At 42.7% G+C, this 19,865-nt stretch overlaps 1 protein-coding gene and 1 long non-coding RNA gene across 4 annotated transcripts in view; one reads left to right on the plus strand and one right to left on the minus strand.

Annotated features, from left to right (window-relative positions):
- The first annotated feature begins 421 nt into the window (after positions 1-421).
- The window catches only part of hhip (hedgehog interacting protein), a 42,031-nt gene continuing 22,587 nt past the window's right edge, over positions 422-19,865 (plus strand). Inside the window, exons 1-4 of one of the 3 annotated variants that reach the window (XM_077525437.1) lie at positions 422-1,148; positions 6,473-6,665; positions 14,236-14,380; positions 15,545-15,746. In XM_077525437.1, coding sequence (XP_077381563.1) covers positions 834-1,148; positions 6,473-6,665; positions 14,236-14,380; positions 15,545-15,746 — 855 coding nt within the window. In that variant the 5' untranslated portion in view covers positions 422-833. Of the gene's footprint in view, positions 1,149-1,494; positions 1,631-2,015; positions 2,051-6,472; positions 6,666-14,235; positions 14,381-15,544; positions 15,747-19,865 lie in introns of those variants that run through there. The other 2 variants (XM_077525438.1, XM_077525439.1) reach the window with 2 other exon arrangements.
- Positions 8,924-10,590, minus strand: LOC144020961 (uncharacterized). Its single transcript, XR_013284008.1, has 3 exons — positions 10,292-10,590; positions 9,621-9,851; positions 8,924-9,348 (listed from the first exon to the last, which is right to left on the minus strand). It is a non-coding gene; the product is annotated as an uncharacterized LOC144020961 (long non-coding RNA).

A 19,865-nucleotide genomic window follows, 5' to 3' on the forward strand; every position in this document is an offset into this window, starting at 1 on the left:
TGGTCCCCCGACCTTCTGCATTCTTTTGCATTCGCGGGCTCAATTCAGTGCAATTTTTTAATTTCCTGTTGGGGTTATAACTGTAGTCATAAATACATTAATGCACTTCAAGAATTAAAATATCAAATGTTGCAGTCAACATCCTTGCTTATTTGTGTTAATAATTACATATAGCTCAGTACATTTATTGCCGTATAAACACTAACCAGATTTTCTTTGATGGTGTGTGCGCATGTGCACTCACTCTTTCCTGCAGCCAGGTGACCGTCGACCTCGTGCGTGTGTGTGCGCGCGCGCGCGGGTGCGTTTGTGTGTGTGCTGCGCGCGCCCCCGCCGAACATATACGTCACGGCACTCTTCTCGCGCGCTGGTTAAAAAGAAGGAGGAAAGCGCACGAGCAAAACATGTGAGCGCTCCTGGGGACACGCAGAAAAGAAGAAGGAACTTTTACTGTCTGCTTTCCTTGTTCTTTTTTTTTTTTTTTTTTCTCAATGCATCCACACACCGAGGGATTATCATTATTGTTGTTATTATCATCGGCAAGGGACGCCCGGACTCTGCTTTTGTGGATAAATTATCACCTTCTTTTTGCTGTTTTCTTGGAAACCGTTAGTCCTTATTATTATTGTTATTAGGAGACACCTGCAGCATGCTAGTACTTATAAATGTAATAAACTCCACACATATAGCGTTCTAATATACCAACTTGCTTTATTTTTATTTATTTATTTTTGTGCATCCGCCTGTTTTTGGAAATATTGTGGATTTATTTGTTTGGATCTTTCTGATTTTTTTGGGGGAAAAAAAAAGTTGTTTTAAAAAAGAAATAAACAATGAAGCACTTGCAAGTCGTGCTCGTGTTAGCCATCGCCATCAATGTTTGGGATTGTGGAGACGCCAAATTCGGACCCGAGCGCGGTGGCGAACTGAGCGCCAGGCGGCGACGCTGCTACGACGGCAGCCTGCCCAAGCGCCTGAAAAAGCGCGAGAGGAAAGTGCTCCTGGACGGCGGCGGTGGCTCCACGACAACCTCCACGACCACTGCAACCGGCGGCGGAGGCGAAGTTTGCCACCGGCTCTACCCGCGTGTCTCTTGCTGTCCCACCCGGAGAGCCGCGTTCCAGATCGTGCACCGCAGGGATGCCCGGGTAAGCTTTACAACAGCGGAGCTTGGGAGCTTTTTACGACCTTCGTCATGCTGTTTTATTGTGGTTGTAGCGGAGTGGTGGATCGCCTACCGACTGTGAGCTCGGGTTGTGCCGTAAAGCGACTTTTTTTTTCGTGCGTCGAAATGTTTTAAAATGTTTTGTTTACGTCACTTTGGAGACGTTTTACGTCACTTGCCGTTTGGCGCGTGTGCGAGGTTGTTGCTATTGGTGACAGCTGGTTTGGCTTTACTCCGGGGGTTTACCGGCGAAAGGTAAGCCACACTTAACCGAACTACGAGGTCAACAACATCTGTTTAGCAATTTGGCCGCAACTTGTTTTTCTTATTTTGTGAGTTTTTCCAAGTTTTACTGTTTTGACAACTGAGTCGTTCTTGAATGGCGACGTACGTGGGAACCAGCATTTGCTAATTAAGTCACTTAATCAAATATTGACATTTACTGAGGGAAATGTAACCACTTAGGTGAGTCAAAAACATACGTTTGTCAAATCTGCCGTTCTTGAACGCCCCTCCACGGTCCTCACGATGCGCTTTTCACGTAACCTCACCTGGCTACTGATTAAACAACGTCCTTTTTGTCTCGCTATCAATTTTATCCGTGTATTATTGTGTTCTTTTGAAGTTTTACAGATGTGAGATAACCTTTGGGTGAGCCAAAAACACAAACTGTCTGTAACAAAGTCCCCGTCGTTCTTGAACACCTCCCATATCTAAAAATCTCACGTAAAAGGTAAGCGTATAACTAAAACAATGTGTTTATCCGAAGTGTTTAAGAGACTATTCTTCAACAAACGTCATTTCTAAATGCCCCACAGTACAGTCATCTGCATTTTTAATGAAACAACAGCCAATTAAGTCAGTGGACAAAGTAACTTACTGCAGGTGAGTCAAAAACATAAAACTTGAATGCACCCTCCTTGAATGACTGCTATTTTCATGTAAAACCACGCCTGGAATCATTCAGGGGCCGCTGGCTGGTCGTGGCTGTAAAAAGAAGTAGGGGTGGCATATTATTGCATCATTTAATTTCCTCAAGTCATGCAAATAAGCGAGGAGAGAGAGGAGGGAGTAAAGGGGGGTTTGAAAGAGTCGACTTCTCCTCCCAGCTACACTGCCCACACACAGAGCCCATTCTGATTATGGCCAAAGAATAACAAGGCCATTGTGTTTGTTGGTTTCGCTAATGGGTGAAGTTGGAGAGCATCACCCCCACCCCTCTCACCCCTTCTCCTTCCAGTCATCAACCCTGTCCAAGTGTTAATGCCTTTGGGAGTGTCCCCCTCCTCTTTTGCAAACCAACTTACACCTTTTCCCCAGAGGACAAGTGTTTTGTTGGAGCTTAGTGCTGCCACTGAATAACTGACAAGTGTTCTTTTCAGATGCCTGGAGAGTAGTTTCGTATCCTAAAATTGCTGCAAATGTTCACCTGTGGGCCATAAAACCGTATTATGAAAAGGCAATGCTGAGGTCAATCGTCATAATCAGCTCTGGGTGAAATTCTTAATTAAGTTAGCAGATTGGTGGCTATCTAGCCAGAATTATGCAAGATGAGCCAATTTAGTTGTCTTTGTCCACTGACAGTCTCACACCAACTGATCCAAGTGGCCCAATCCCATTCCTTCCTCTTAAATAGGAGGTCTAGTGAGGTCCACATTAAATGCTGACTTCACACATTATTATTAAGATAACCATCAAAATGTTTATAGCATGTTGTACCCAAAAATGTTGATCCGGTGTCTCATTTTTGTCCAAATTTCAAGGTGTTCAAACTACATCACCGTGACTGACTTTTGCATTGCAACTTGACCACCGCCAGAAGACAAAAAAAAAAAAAAAAAACGGACACAAAAACAAAGCCTTGCTTGTTCCGCTTTTTGGACGGCGAGAATTTGGAGTCTCTCCCGGCAACATATGGACGCGGGGGCACGGCTGAGAGCACACGAATGCTACTCGCAGCGGAACCTTTGCCAGCTCACGCCACTCGGAGTCACTAGGCAATTTAGAGCAGGAGGGCAGGCATGCCCACCGCGCTGCAGGACGTACGGAGGAACACGTGCGAGGCTTCAGCTTTCCTTTTTCGGCAACAGAGACAAATCTTTGGATTTTAAAAAAATGTTTTTGTTTTAGTATAGAATTAAGCACTGACACACTGCACTAACCTTGAATGCATGTAAATTCACTGAGTAATCAGTTATTGATAACATGTAGAGCTGCTAGTAACGCTAACATTACCAGCAAAAGTAGTCGACTCTATTACCTAGACTGAATAAGTGGTGCAAAATCAAAACCGTTGATGGTAGTTGGGCTGACGACTTGCAAAATTTGTTGATGTCTTGTGTGACACTTGTGTTTTGTTAAACACAGTTCTTGTGCGACATATTTGTCTTTATATGTTAGCAGCATTGTGACACATTTTCCGCCAAAATGACAGTCTGTCAAAATGCTAAATCTGCTAAGACTGTTTAATCTGCTACTCAGGAAAACCCTTCTATGATTGGCTGACAAGTTTCAGTTAAAGAGATCCACCAATAAGCTTGTACAACTTTTTAGACTTTCAAACTTTGAGGTTGCACTGTGTTATGTCGGACTGTCCGCAATTTTCCGTATACGTTAGCATAATCAGATTGGCGCTGTTGGTTCCTGCTACCTTTTTCCGGTAAACACGTCTTCCAAACAGAGCGTCTTTCCCCCTCAGTGGCAGTTTGTTCCGCAATCAGGGAAACGTGTAAGGCGTCCTTATGATGGCCTTGGGTCCTCGCAGCTAATTGACTTGGACAGACTGCTAATTTGTTGATACCAGAGAGAGGGAACGATGTGCCTGTCTATCTCTACATTTGTGTTTACACATGGACCTCACACAGAGCAAAGTACTGCCAGCCTGCCTCTGCCTCCTCCTCTGCCTGCCCAAGCGGCAACCGCTCTTGACCCAAACCAGATTACATTGTGTTTTATTGCAGCTAATTTGTTACATAAATAATCCTGTTCATTTCTTTTCGGATTAACTCTCGGGCTACTAACGATCCCCCAAAGTTGAGCTCGTATTTTTTTTTGCTTCCTTCATTACACGTGTCGTGTGGCTGGGAGTTGTTTAAAAAAAAAAAAAAAACTTTAGCCAACCAAAAGGGATAATTTGGTGCTCCAGACGGGCTAATTTACTGTCTAACTTTATATGGGGAAAATGGGGTAAGGCTACCAGTAACAATGTGTTGATTTGTCCTTGGAAGCACGACACAAAAATGACAGTGCAGTTGCCGCTTGGTGCTGTGATCTTACAGTCTATTATAGTGTTGTACCTTGACTGTGTTTCAGGATTGGCTGATTTGTATTCATTTAAACTGGTGTGTTCATTTTTCATTGATGGCACGGTAAAAATTTAAGTTAAACAAGCCCTTTAATGCACTAATTTCTGTTTTATTGATGATCTGGCCTCAAAACTTACACTAAACCAACCATTACACATACCAAGAAAGACTGCATATTTAGAGTGAGTTTTTTTTCAGACTGTAACAGGTGTCTATTTGTGGTGTTTTATTTTCTTTTTAACTAGATTACACACCTCGCAAGCAATTTGGTCCCGGCATCAGTTTGAGCAGTGGCCATTATTGCAATTGCTGCTATTTTACAGTTGATAATAGTAGTGTCTGAACATGTTTTGCCGAGACGGTCTGTCTGTGGTGTATTATTGCTGGTCATTTAAAATGGTCTGTGCAGATTTTATTTGTGGTGCGGTCTAGATTTAAACTAAACCACTCATTTTACTTAGGACCCATACCATATTCTGCAGAGAGTACCATGCATGTACAATATTTGTATTTGGATCCCAAAAACACAGACACAAATAAGAGTTTTAACACTTTATTCACATAGCATCAAAAGGCGGAGAACTAACTTGACTTGACCAGAAACAATGAGAAGGCATCGAGGAAGAGAGAAGGCCAGCTGGATAGAGGAATAATCCGACAAAACACACACTTCTCAGTTAGGCTTATATAGACAGTCAATCGATCCGATTGGCTGTGGCTAGACATGTGGGTAACAGGACTGACATGGAATTATCTGATTGGCTGTTGACCAGATAAAGAGATTAAAGATTCTTGACATCACATAGCTCATGGCATCATATAGCTTATGACCAGTTGAAACTAGATGCCGGTTACATCGGTGACCCAAACTTAACCCTGGCATGACCCAGTCATGACAATTTGGGGTGAAGCATTTAGTTTTAAGTTTCAAGTAGATGTCCGGCGTTTCACTGGGACGCAGTGTCAGTACAGGTAGAGACCATGTTTGAGCTAGGTGCCTTATAGTTCATTTATAGTTTAGAAGACAGAGCTCGAGGCTGTAACCAAAATTGTCGCATATGCTTTTCCCCCCCAGATCAAATCATATGCTGATGCGACCAATTTGGTCGCACCAGCGCTACCAGTGAGGAGCTCTGCAATAGTCGGAAGTAATGTCTGAATATGTGTCTTGACTACCAGTCTGGGGTGACTGATTTTTGTCCATTTAAACTGTTTTTATGGATGCCTCAACCTCTCTCAAAATCTGAAGTCATTTGAGGATTGCCTACCAGAGTTGACGTCATCCGCTCTCTGAGCTTCCCATAAGCCACGGCTTAAAATGGTATCTCTTTTTTTTTCTGAAAGCGGAAGACCACCGTTCTTTTTATACTATGGTGGGGAAATGGTTAGTCAGAAGCCTGAAGACATTCTACAGGGACCTATCATCTCACTCCCTATTATTGCAGCCTTAAAACATCACTCCACAGCCTCCTTACTGACATTGCAGCCTTATTGGGACATGCTGGCCATCCGCCAACCATCCAGAACTCCATCCATCTGAACCATCCAGTAGCGCGGCATTCATCCGTGAATAAGGCTTTCCGTAACCCACCTTTTAAAGTGCAATGACCTTCTTGAGATGCCCCAATGTTTTCATTCCTTCGGAAAGACGTCAGCATATTCTTTGCTTGTCATCAACAGAAAGAATTATTAAGTCGAACAACCTCTCGTCCTTAACCAATTTCCCTTTAATCGGGCTCATCTGGGAAGCGGATTATCAAACCTGTCACTAACCGATCTAATAGAGCAGACAGGAGAAACATTTGCAAATACTTTATCAGATCAACAAAAGCTCAAATGTTTATTGAGCTTAAATCCTATATGCATATTCATTTGGAACAGGGTGTAGACGGCAAACAGGCCAAGTCGTGCACTCCATTTTTCCAACCTAACACGATAAATCAACGCGAAACATTAATCAGGCATTGGTCCTTATGCGTGCGTGTGTGTGTGTGGTCTCCAGATCTTCTCCACCAACAACACGGAATGCGGCCGTCTGCTGGAGGAGATCAAGTGTGCGCGCTGCTCCCCCAATGCGCAGGTGTTGTTCCACCCGTCGGACCCCGGCAGGATGCCACACAGGGAGCCCGACCTGCCCCAGCTCTGCCAGGACTTCTGCCGCGAGTTCTACTACACCTGCCGGGGACACGTACCGGGTAAATAATCCCGACAGACGGTCTCTGAATCACAAGCCTTTGTTTGGTTACCTTGTAAGAGTCACTCACAGTCGGTCAGATGTTCCGTGTGGATTTATTTATGCGGCCATTTACCTCATCTGACCTCACCTTGATTTGTTGCCGACCACCCCTCGTTTGTTTGGTCGCTTGTCCTCCCTTTTTCTGCTTTTCAACGCATCCTCTCACTCCCTTGTGTCTTTCTTTGTTGTTGTTGCATGCTTATTTGAATTAGCATCACAAACACGGGCATGTTTTCCCAACCTTGATTGTCGCAACCACACACGCGCACAGATTTGTGTTACCAACTGACATCAGCGTGGAAAATACGACGGTGCAGGTGGGTGTGAAAACAAACAATTACGATGAGCGCTAACAAAAATCAACACAAGCCCGAGCAAGCAAGCAGTCATGGAACACGAAATCACAACAAGATTTTGTAGAAGAAATTCTTAAAATAACCAATGTGGAAAATGATCGCTGTATTTTCTGACATCTAAAAATTGTGGATTAAAAAGGAATATTAAAGTAATTTTCCGGTTTGGTTTGGTGTTCAATATTTTGTTACGGGCGGTTGCCATGTGTACCGTTGTTACAAGGAAGTATGAAATGTTCCGGAGAGGACGTAATAACATGCACGGTTGATTAACTTGGGGTTTGCTAGTGAGTCTATAAGCAGCGTGGTTTGGGATTGGCTGACATGACATTTGGATTCGACCAACCACCCAATCACGATAACGATCACTAATCATTGCCTCAATGGCGGCGAATAAGCGACACTTGTGACAAGTATCATTAAGACAAAAGCAGGATGAATAGTATTTATCAGGAGAAGGAATTCTAAGACAAAGCCATGCTAAATCTCTTGGAAGCTATAGGTCGCTTGCACATCGTAATGCATCATGGGAGTTTTTCCTTCGGGCGCCATATTGGGTGTCCGCCGGTTCACAAGGTACACTCGCGAGTTACACGGTAGAGCTTATCAACCTGATGTAATTTTCGCAGTATTTTCACGATTTACCGGAAGATCAAAAACAACGATACAGGCAGAAGGTGTCTCTGTGTGGCGGGATTGATCCTAATTACGTCCTGACCAAGGGTGATTTTTTTTTTGACGGAGAAAGCTTGCTGGCCAAATGTGACATCTCTGGACATCTTTCCCTACCTCGTGTTGACAACATGCTCCATAACACGCCAACAAATCCCTGGAGGCTTACAATTATTTTGTAAGCGGGTGGATACAGAGTGTAAACTTTAACATCGCATCAGAAGAAACGGTTGCTGTTGCACGTAAGTAAACCACATGGTGTTGGTAATTCTGCACACAAAAATGTTGATTTGTTCTCAGGCTTCCTGTTATCATTGTGTTTACATGCACAGCTGGCTTTACCTGATGTGGTTTTTCTAACAATTTTATAACAGGCAAATATGGCAGAGCGTATAAGAATAAAAAGTAACTATGCACAGCCTCCCCGTGGCTTAATTAAATTTAATGCTACCCTTTCACTAGTTACATGTTACTTAATCAACTTATTCTAAATGGTTAAGGTTAACCACTCTCAGAGGACGTATTTTTAGTTTCAGTTTCCAGTACAATAAAACGTGTTCATGGTAACTACTGAGCATACTGACAGCTTTTCTTATGATCTCACGGTTAAGGAGGCTGTCACAACACCCAATTTCTGTCTGGTGCCAGATGCCAACAATTCCCATCACTTGTCACGACAACACCAAGAGTATTACCAGGTATGTATGGCTTTACTTTTTGTAGTTTCTTATTTAATTCTATGTTTCATATTTTCATTACAATGTTTGTAATATTTTCAGATTCAGGCACAGATGAGTTTAACTGGACGGACTTCTGCGACTTTGTGGTGTGGACAAAGTGTGATTGAGCGAGTCCACCCAGATCGCTCGTTTTGGCCAGTTGGAAAAGCCAGAGTTTTTTTTTCCCAAAATCCCCTCCTTACCTGAACTGCTCGGGAGAGCATTTACTAGATCAGCAGTGGACTTCCAGTGTTCCTGCTCAGCCGCTGTCACCTACCACTTGCTCATGTACTTCAAAGATGCGGAATAAAGTAGTTTTTTGTGCTGCAGCAGATTGTAAAATCAAATGATATCACTTGAAGTGTGCCAATCTAGTCTGCCAAAAGGACAGTGGTTTTGTGACAAGTGTGAAACAAGGATTATTGGGAAAACTGAAACATAGTACTGGTACTTGTCTTACATTAAACAAATTTAAAAGAGAGCAACTTTTTCCTCTGTACATAGCATAATGAAAGTCATTGCGTACCCCATCAACATTACATCATACCGTCATCTCAGGATGGTAGGCACCTGTGCTAAAATAAACTACATTAATTAACAGTTCAATTTTTAACCCTGAAATTACTACATCTAATCATTATTCACTTCATTTTTTGTGCTTTTAGAAATAATAGAGATTTATGCCATTACTTTAAGAGGGACCATATTGCACATTGAGTCAAATCCTGTCATTTGTATTATGTATAGCTTTGTAAACAAACCCAACAATAGAATTTGTATAAACGCTGCCTTTATTAGCGCCAAACAAACAGTCGCATGTTGTCCTCCTCCAATGCTTTGATGCTCGCCTTCGTTTCCATCATGTCATTGGCAATCAAGTCGGTGTGGCATGAGATCCCTAAAGAAAAAAATAAATAAAAAAATCACAAAAAAATACGGTACCAGTAATAGGTTTAATATAGTAAAGTAGTATAGTTTTTTTGTCAGTGTAAAAGAAATGTACACATTTTGTTGCATTTTTTAATGTATGAACATTGCTACAGGCAAATACTTATTTCTATAAACACTTCCAAATGTCTCTAAAATATAAGGTGCGTGTACACACACAAACAAACACATACATTCACTCATGCATACAATATATCATGTAATGAATTCTGAGTGGCATACCAGAGTCAATGATGTCAGCAGTACTTGAGGGTACAGGTTACTGGAGCCATCTGGCTGCATAACTGCAACAATCTCTGCCACTTCGAGTCGTCTTTTCTTTGCTTGTCTCTCCTGTGCACGTTCATATCTTGGCACCGACTGGGCTGAGACATAGATGTTGTAACTTGGGACCCAACTTTAATGTTGGAGCCCAGTCGGGATGATTGGACAGAAAAACGGGCGCAGGGCGACCTGTTAAAATAAACAAATATATAAACAAATAAAATATGGAAAGACTGGTTATTTTACCGCAGTAGGGTGGCCGTGAATAAGTTATTTAGCATGATGTGTAGGCTACCGGGGGTCTGTTTTCTTGCATCACCCCCGGGGGTCTGTTTTCTTGCATCAGCCCCTTCTGTCTCTTTTTTTTCCAAGTTTACATTTTGCCACCAAAAAACATGTTATCGGCATTAAAAGCCCAAGACTAATCAATCCAATTTCAGCAGTAAACACTTTGCACTGGCACTACTTGGGTGAAAATGTTCGATGTTAGCTTTCGGCTAACGTCCGCTAGCCAGCTTGTACTACCGAACTTGCTTGCTCATGAATCCAAAACATAAGCAACTTGCCCATATATGGGCGGTCGAAACGTTATTAATCCTCATGCATTAAATAAAGGTAAACAAGCTTACCGCTCACAAAGTGATCGCTGCACACACGAGCCCAAAGTAACGACTTCCCTCCGGAGTCCGCACTCCTCTGTCTCCAGGCCCTGGTTCCTAATTATTTTCGGAATTCGGAAAAAAGACCGACCATTTTCCCCCTTGGCTTTGTTCGAACAGCCAACGATGCAGCAACAATGTACCATTTTAAACGCAGAAAACAAACGTGATAGATACGTGTTAGACCGAATCGCTACGTAAATGGAGGCCACCCAGCATGGCGACTACGAGAAATCCGAGGCGGAAGTGACGACATGTGCAAGCGACCTATTGTTAAATTTCACAAATAAATGATTGATGCTACAGTGTAATTTTCACTGATCAAATACCCTGCCCACATATGCTACGCTACAGAATATCAAACATTGCAACATAACCCGTCCTTGTCTGCGCTGGCGGGCACATGCTGCGACATTAGCTCATGGCGCGTAGAGGAGGCGCGGTTGGTTGGAACTTACTGCCCGGGAGCTGACACACATGTGGGCTCTGGGAGTCAAAGCATTCAAAAAAGAAATAAAAAATAAACTGAAAAGACGAGTCCCCTCCTCCCCTTTTACTTACCACCCCCCTTTTCTCCCAGCCCGTGTTGTGCTCCTTCTCCACGGGCCCCCGCCGCCACAGATCAGCATATGTGGTGACGAATGACACATTTATTTTTCTACAAAGCCAGTGTGTATGTAAAACTGCTGAAGTGCATCAAGATGTCAAGTACTTGGGCCGGGCCACCCAGGTTGCCTTTGGAAGATAACCAGATGGAAGCTTCAGCGCCGGGGAGCCACGAATATGGACAAGGCTCTGTCTCTCTCTCTCTCTCTCTCTCTCCCCCTCGCATGCTGCCTCTTGCCAGCATGCCCGCTCACTCCACTCGCTCTTTTGCTCTGTTCAACTTTGCTTTCTTGTCACATCAAAATGGACCAGAAGATTTTGAAATTCACACGTTTATGGAATAGCATACATTGAAACGAGCACACTGGATGGTCGTACCGAGTTTCCTCTTTGTTTTTGACATGGTAATTTAATCGCGGTCAGATAAGAAGCATCTCCTAATTTTGCAAATGTTTGACTTAAACACAAAAAAATGTGTTTCGTCAGCACAGTGTTTGAGTGGTTAGCACATTTGCTTCGTAGCTCTGAGGTTTGCTTTTTTTCTCTTTGTACTTGTGTAAGTTTTTCTTCTGTCATTTATTAATTCACTCGATATTTTTCCCACAGCTGGGTATTGTTGTTTACGATTGACAAACTCAGCTTTGACGGAAGGGGGTTTTCATCTGTCAATGTCATCATCAAGCCGTCAATAAATTTTGCTGACAGACTGACGATTGATGGAACATTGACGGATGCTCGCTACGAATGACGAAAACATTGACGAACGCTCATTTTGCTGAGTGACGGTTCGTCTTGAAATATTGACGATGACGGAAGGGTTGTTGACGACTGACGAATGATGGACGGTCAAAATTCATTGATGCGCCTACCTTAGATTTTTTTTCCAGTTTTATTTGGGGGGGTTTTCCTCCCCAATTTTCTCTTCCTTACTCCCACATTACAAAATCAGGCGTTAGGTTAACTGAAGACTGTTTATTAGGAGTCACCATTCTGATTAATAATACATGATATTCCTCTTTGTGAAGGCACTGATGATATTTATGAGTTCTCACCACAATCAATTTATTATTAATATAAATCTCTACAAGTGTTACATTTTCTAATACCAACTTCTCCAAAATTATTTAGGAAATCACAATGTCTCACAAATGAGCTATTTTTCAAACAGGCCCATGACCTGCTGATGTGGCCTTTGGTGGGTGAACTGGTGCTGGCTGCAGCTCACTCGCGCGTCATGGCCCAAGATGGCCAAATTTGGAGATGCTTTATAAATGGAGACTTGATTATGGTCCATAGTGGTATGATGGTGTATTAGGGTCACCGAGCGAGGCAAAAAAAAACCCAAAAAACATCCCACATTCACTGAGTTTAGTGTGTGAAAGGTTTCTGTTGCAAGACCTCTGTGTAAAAGTCGTCTGGGAGACAGTCCAGTTGAGAATCAACTGTAAATTGGCCGATTGAAAGACAGTCGACTAAGTTGACTGTTTCGGTTCAACCCCTCGTATTTATGTCATACTTGCCCATTTATGTCACACTCCTACCTTCCCACCACCACCACCACCACCATCCCCTCTTACCCTTGCACTCCCTCCCTCTGACCCGAGCTCTCACACCAGCGTGCTTAAGATAACTGCGGACACAAGCGGGTGGGTGGTATAGCCGGCGCGCTGGTGTTCCTGTGCTACTTTGATCTCCGTGTTGTGTTTAGATGTTCAAGGGGGATATCCTATCACCTCCACCTTTTTTTTGCTGCGGTCAGCCCTTGCAGTGGCTCGGCTGTGTGGCAGATGAAAGGAAGGGGTCGGGGTAGGACCCTGGTGGATTTGTTTTTCGCCACCCCCCCCCCAAAAGGAAACAGTATTGGCCAGATTGTTTTTAGCTCGCGAGGGGAGCTCCAGAAGTAGAACACACTAGGAAAAATGTTGTGCCAGTGCTGTTTTTGTATGTGTGTGGCTGAGATATCAGTTTTATGGGCGGTCAAAAAGAAATAAGAATTCATACTGTACTAGGGGTGTGTCAGAAAGCACGGATTGCTATGTACCATGGTTTTAAGGTCACCTTTCCGTTCACATTGCGTACAATAAGGGAACCAATTGCATATAAATATGGAGCTAGAGTTTGTGTGAACAGCAATACATTTAATGACATTTCCGCAAAATTTTAAGGCAACGACCAGCACAGAAAGCTTCTCAGTCAAATAATATGTACCACAGAAGTTAGTCTGACAAAAATATTTACATTAATTATCTAAAATAATTGCAGATTTTCATTTAATAATAATGTAGTGATGTTAATGGAAAAAATATAAATAAATAAATAAAACACAAATGTAAAAATCTATTAAAAATCTAAAATGAAAACCAAATAATTTGAAATGAAAAGTTTTCATTTCAATATATTTTTTTATATTAATCCAAATTCTTTATTTAATTAAATCTGTCTTCTGCAGTACCGATGTTTACCATTACCACGTAACCATAAATGCATTTTGTGCTTTCCTATTTGACTTGTTACTGACTATTGTATTTTTCCTCACGCTATTTATATTTATTTACTTAGTTGTTTTTGTAAAGCAGCTTTGAGTACTTAGAAAAGTGCTATATAAATAAATTATAATATTATTTGTATTGAATTCCATACACAAATGTACATGTCAGGATTCGTTGCTTTCCGTAGAATCAAGCCACATCATGGACTGTCCGGTGTTTGACTGTATTTGGTTGCTCATACAGACCGGTTGACGGTGCAGCTCTCAAATCGACCTCCCAGACTGATACATGATAGTTTTGTTTTAAAGAGAATATTAATATCCTAAACACACTCGGTCCTGTTTATTATATACCGAAGGCCAAACATTTCCCCCCCGAGTTCCTGAGGCTTTCCGATCTCCAAAAGGGTCTTCGTTTCTCACTCACCCACCAGGAGACGCCACATTGCACTCATATCAGACTGACAGCTGGTGTACATTGTCAATAAATGTTTTTCACAAAGTCGAGTATTTATTATTTGATACGCACAAACATTCGTTTAAGCCAAAATCATGTCAGTGTAAATTATAGTCTCTCTCCTCCTTGCAATTTTAGCCTGACAAACCCTGTCCACGTTTGGTTTGGCCAGATGTCTCTTCTGCTCGTTGCGGTTTGGTTTGACCCAACGCACACATATCATATCTTTTTTTCCTTTCCTGTCCATCACTTGTCTCTCTTCTTCTCCAATGAACACCAAACTCATAGGACATTTGTTTTGCTCAGCTTCATTTATAAAATTTGCCCGCCCGTATGTGATTTCAATTTTTTCTTTTTACACAGAATTGTTCCAGGCTGACGTTGACGAGTTCTGCCAATACTACGGCAGACGAGATGCCGGCCTGTGCTTTCCAGATTTTCAACGAAAGCAAGCGCAGGGCCAAGATTCCAACTACTTGGGAGATGAGAAAATGGAAGATATCAGCAGGTTTGTGGCCACAATTTGTTTTCTTTTTGGGGTCAGATTCTGGCATTGAACCTAAATTGCGTAGTCACAATAAGATAAGTTACGTGCTGAGGTTTGTTCATGAGGGGCTTTCGCTCACACAATGCAAACGCGTCAGCATGGTCGCCTCACGCCTTTCATCTCCACTTTACTCGACTCAAAAGACCAGGCTGCACCCGCCACACGACTAGGCAACATTTGCCCCGTTTTTCAAAAGCAAGGACAGCAGAGTGTGATGACTTGATTGTTCTCCTTGACCTGAAGGTGTGACTTAGACAAGTGTTGGTTGTGATGTTCAGATATTTTTAATTCATATCTAGCTCGACAGCTCTGCAAAATGCATAAAATATGTAATCTGTGGAGGATACCCGTTTCTGATTTGGGCCCAAAATGGCTGCTTCATACCAAAATGGCCGAGCCGACTTCCTGTTTAATTTCAGCCATGGATCCTTTAGACATTTTTGTGCATCCTGTTACTATAAGTGGGGTTTCCATCCATCCATTTTTATTAGAATTTTCAAGAAATGTTAAAATAAAACTGAATGGAACCGCTAGAAATTCAAAAAAAAGTTTTTACGCTTGGAGGTGATGTATTTTGAAGTGCATCGAAAATGCAAATTTTGGCGATGGAAAAAGGTTTTGCGAATAAACGCTGACAAGACCGGATAGACGTCGCGCGTTTTGACTGGTTATTACGTCATACGTACATTTGTAGTCCCAAAGCAATGGTGGACGATCAAGTAGTGTATGTTTGGTAGTGATGCAGTGAAAACATGACAAAATTTGCTTAAAATTTTTTAAACATTGGATGGAAACCCCACTATAGACAGACATGTTCACTCAATTTCATGTCAGTAAGTGAAACTGCTGAACAGAAAGTTTCTGAATATTCTAAAAACTATACGAAAACAAGACAAAATTATACAGCGCCATCTAATGTGGGTGCAGCACGGCATCAAGTTTGTCAGTCATTTGAACCAAAAGGTTTGAGCGAGAGCCTTCTCATTTTTAAAATATACATAATGTAATTTAAATCAAACATCCACTTTATAACTACTGCTTGAGATTTTCCCACGACCTTTTTTTTTTTTTTCCCCCTTCACCTTCTCCTCTCTCTGACCTTCTTGTATCTCCGCCATTGCCCAGGAAACACAAACACAACTGCTACTGTGCCCAGGAGGTGTTGAGTGGTCTGCGGCAGCCGGTGGCCGTGGTGCATTGCGGCGACGGATCCCAGCGCCTCTTTGTCCTGGAGCGGGAGGGATTTGTCCGGATACTCACCCATGACCTGCAGCTGCTCAAGGAGCCCTTCCTGGACATCCACAAGCTGGTGCAGAGCGGCCTGAAGGTAAAGGCGGAATCGCGAGGCACCGCGAAGAACATCATGGAGGTGCCTGCTCCCTATTAACGTTCCAATTATATTGTTATGCCAAAGAAGAGACCATTCATCAAACATGATGGCGGACAATCATTGCGCTATTTTCTGCTAATTAACTGTACATACAGCTCGCATTGTGCTGCGCCGCTCTGCTCTCACAAGATGTCTTAATGGCCTGCCTAATCTATCCCATATTGTTCCTCTAAGGAGTCACTCTCAATTACAGTTGCACACCCCCCAAAAGTGGTACGATTTGGGAGTTCGGGCAACATGTTCTGGAAAAATATGACTCAATGCTCATGCAAAAAGTCATTTTTCTTTGGATTGTTTTGTGTTTGCTGTGAGGCGTGATGGCAAACAGTTTTTGATCAAGAAAAATACTGTATTGTATAAACGTTGGGAAACATTTAGACAAGAGAATGTATAGACATAAAATTGATTTATAAAGTGTAATTACTGTGCTGACTGCAGTGTTGGATGCGTGCCTTCAAGGGGCGTGGCCTACTGAGTGACTTCAGGAGATGGAGTCTCCAAAAGGATGGTGGAAAGCTAATACATTTATCTGATAGCGACATATAGTGAGTGATGAAATACTTTTTCACGTGATAGCAGAAGGTAAATCATTAACTTAAAGGGGAATTGAGATCATTATTTTAGTAGGTGTAGTATACTATTTGTGACATAGTGCATTTGTGTGCTGTAAGATTTTGATCATTTTCAAGGTAAAGTCAACCGTAAACATTTCTTGACAATAATATGTCATATGTGACCTCACTAGCTTAAACATGACATTCTGATTCATATTATATTTGTGGAGTATGAGTTATGAAGCAAAATTCAGCCGTTTTTATCCATCTCAGGGGGCGGCCATTTTCCCACTTGCTGTCGACTGAAGATGACATCACAGTTGCTCAGGGCTCAGGCATCGACCAATCACAGCTCACCTGTTTTCTGAAGCTGAGCTGTGATTGGTTGCCACCTGAGACCTGAGCAACTGTGATGTCATTTTCACGTAACAGCAAGTGGCAAAATGGCCGCCTTCTGATATTGATAAAAACTGCTGGATTTTGTTGCTTAACTCATATTCCACTAACGTAATATTGACCAGAATACTGTATTTAGACTAGAATATGTTACTGTTAATACATTTTTGGCGGGTTGACTTGCCCTTTATATATGTGCTATGCTCGTGTTTGCTGTTAGCACTGGTCTCTTGCTAGCAACATTTAACTTAATAATTGAGTGTGAGTGGCGCAACTTACATGATAATTTAACGATGGAATTATTTAGTTTTGAAGAATTGTTTTACAATCCAGGTAAAGTGCTAGGCTAGCATCCAGGAGATGAGTTTGAAATCTAAATTTCAGCTGTAAAGGCAAGGAGTGATGGGAAGTGTCTGGAATTCTTCAGATTGCATGCGGAGATGGCATTGCCGGGATATTTCGGGGATGAGGAGGAAGGGGTGAACATGCTCCCGGACAGGAAGTTTGTCCCCCGCTCGCATGCCAGTCAGAAGTTTTGTTTACAGGGAGTCAAAGCAAGCGGAGCATTTGAATATGCAAGTGGCCCCTTGCGGGACGCTCGGCATGCTCCCGCTTCCTTATCGTCGGCATCATCGCTGGACGTGGATGAAGCCGTCGTTATGATGATTCGATCCCACGAGTCTTGTTCTGTGAACCTTCCTCCAGCCACACAGTGGAGAAGGTGTTTACCAGCAGCATCAACAGGATGGAGCTGCCTTCAATACAGTGCCCCCCCACCCCCTAGAGAGGAGGCCAGATAACTGGTTTATCATCATCAATCCCATGCACATGCTTTGATTGTAATGTCCTGTGCTTCCTTCTCCTACAGCCCCCCCCCCAACCGCTCCTTCTATGGACGCCCACCCTCCTCCTCCCCTCCATGTGCCAATTAAGCTGCAGCGAAACAATGGCGTGCTGCTTTGGTGTGGGCTCCATGCTGCGCTGTGGGTGTTCTGCCTGTAATTCGATCTCTTTACGCTTGTCCCTGCCGCAAATGCGCACCATCCTCAGTCATCCTCACCGCGGTTTCTCCGCAACTGCTTGATATTTTCCTCCCTCACCTCTAATGTGATTGGACAAGACACAGCTTGAATGTATTTACTTACAGCTGCAGCTTCTTTTTTTTTTCAGGGAGAGAGAAATGTCACTGCCAATTTTTAAGCTCATTTTTTTATGGAAATTAGTCAGCTTCTTCCCTCGGTATGATAAATACTCTCTTTAATGACGAATTAGGAGACGCAATAAACCTCACACCAGCCGCGATGGAGACCTCACACACCCCCTTTTTCTCCTAGAAATGATCATCAAACTTCGACAACATGCTTCGGCCGCATTAGGTGGCGATGGGAAAAATCCTCGTCAATTCAGCGAGCCCTGGTTTCACTCAAAATAACTACGACAAGCCAAACGGGCTGACATCCTGTTCAATATCTGGCATACAGTAGTTCCGTTACAGTTGCTCTTTTTTCATGGCAAATCTTCAAAATGATTGTCAAATTTTGATGCCATTCTCCAGCTGCATTGGACGGCGTAGGCAAAAAAAAAAAAAAAAAAAAAAAAAGCTTTGTAATTTAGCATTGCCCACCCATCTAAGATACCATATTCCGAATTAGGCTAATTTGGACGAATTAGCGTGTAGTCTGTCAGGGACACCCAAAAAACTACTGGCTGACTTTTAGGATTTCTCTTCAGGACCCCTAAAATACAAAAGCTACACACCGTTTGGTGCCCTAATAAACCTCTGATTTAATGAAAAAACTACCAGTCTTATGCTTATCTTTTGATCAGAAGTGACACGCATCTGGTAGACTGGCACCTTGTCAAGATGCTAATTTAGCCTCTCCTATATCTGTGTCAACATCTTTACTCTGTTTTGCTTTTGTCAAACAGCACAAACAAATGGACTTCAATGCATGACATCAGTCACAGGAACTCCAGATTAAATTATTTTTGTTGACAAAACTCAGTGGCTATTCTATCAAGTAATCGGAATGCAAATAAAAAACACACAGAAAACTTAGGTACTTAATATTGATGGACCAAAATATGCTTTGAGGATGGTTGAAATGAGGTCTAGTGATGTGCCTTGACCACAATAAAATGGTAAATGGAGTTATAAAGCGCTTTATGTGCACCAGTCCGAAGTCCAACATTTGTATGCCATTTATCGTCTATTCTTGTGGTACCACGGTAGCTTTTTCCAGAAACACGCTGTGCGACATTACAAAAGACGAGCTATGTAACTATTCTGAAGCATTCCAAATGAAGACATCTGTGAGCCACAACAGAAAGCTGACAGCTGACACGTATCAGCCATTGGAATTGGTGGCAGTGAAAGATCACATATACAAAGAAGTCGCAGTGCTTCGTCCTCTTTATCTCGGCTTTGATGACAGACTCGAATAAGTGAAAATCTGATATGCAGAAGCCTGGCATCTACTGTACTGTACACTCGCCAGGCTCGCACATTTTTGGAGGTCCATATGAATGGGCGTCGATCTGGACGTTCCCATTATTACTACGACCTTTGTTGAGTCAACTTAGCCAAAGCTTCAACTGGGCTAGCGTTGCTTGTAACCCGTAAGACGTTATTTAACAAGCCTTCCTCACCCCTTCTTCTACCTTCATTTTCCCAACATTCTGCAGATTTTTTTTGCGATGCCACAGCCGGAGCCCCCCCCCGGAGGGCACAAGTGGAGGGGAGGGAGGAATGCAGCAGCAGGTGTTTGTGACAAATGAAAAGATAATACCTTGAAAGATTGGTTGAGAGCCCCCCTGCCTGACTAGAAGTGTGCGGACAGATGCTGTGTTTAGAGCTCCTATCGTACAATGAAGCAATCCAAGGAGTTATTAGCAAGGGAGCAAATAGTTGATTCGGTTGCAACACTGTTTATTCAGGGTGTCGCCCCCTCGGCCTCGGATCACGGCCCCTTCGGGAATTGAGGTTACCTTTGGTTTATTTTAGGGATGTGGGACACTACATCTCCGGATTCAACATATGGACATCTCCATAAAACATCCTGACATTGTTGGCGCCGTATAAGTCACCTTTTCCCTCCCCCCCGTG

The sequence above is a fragment of the Festucalex cinctus genome, chromosome 6 (assembly GCF_051991245.1).
Source record: "Festucalex cinctus isolate MCC-2025b chromosome 6, RoL_Fcin_1.0, whole genome shotgun sequence".
In the NCBI taxonomy this organism is placed as follows: domain Eukaryota; kingdom Metazoa; phylum Chordata; class Actinopteri; order Syngnathiformes; family Syngnathidae; genus Festucalex; species Festucalex cinctus.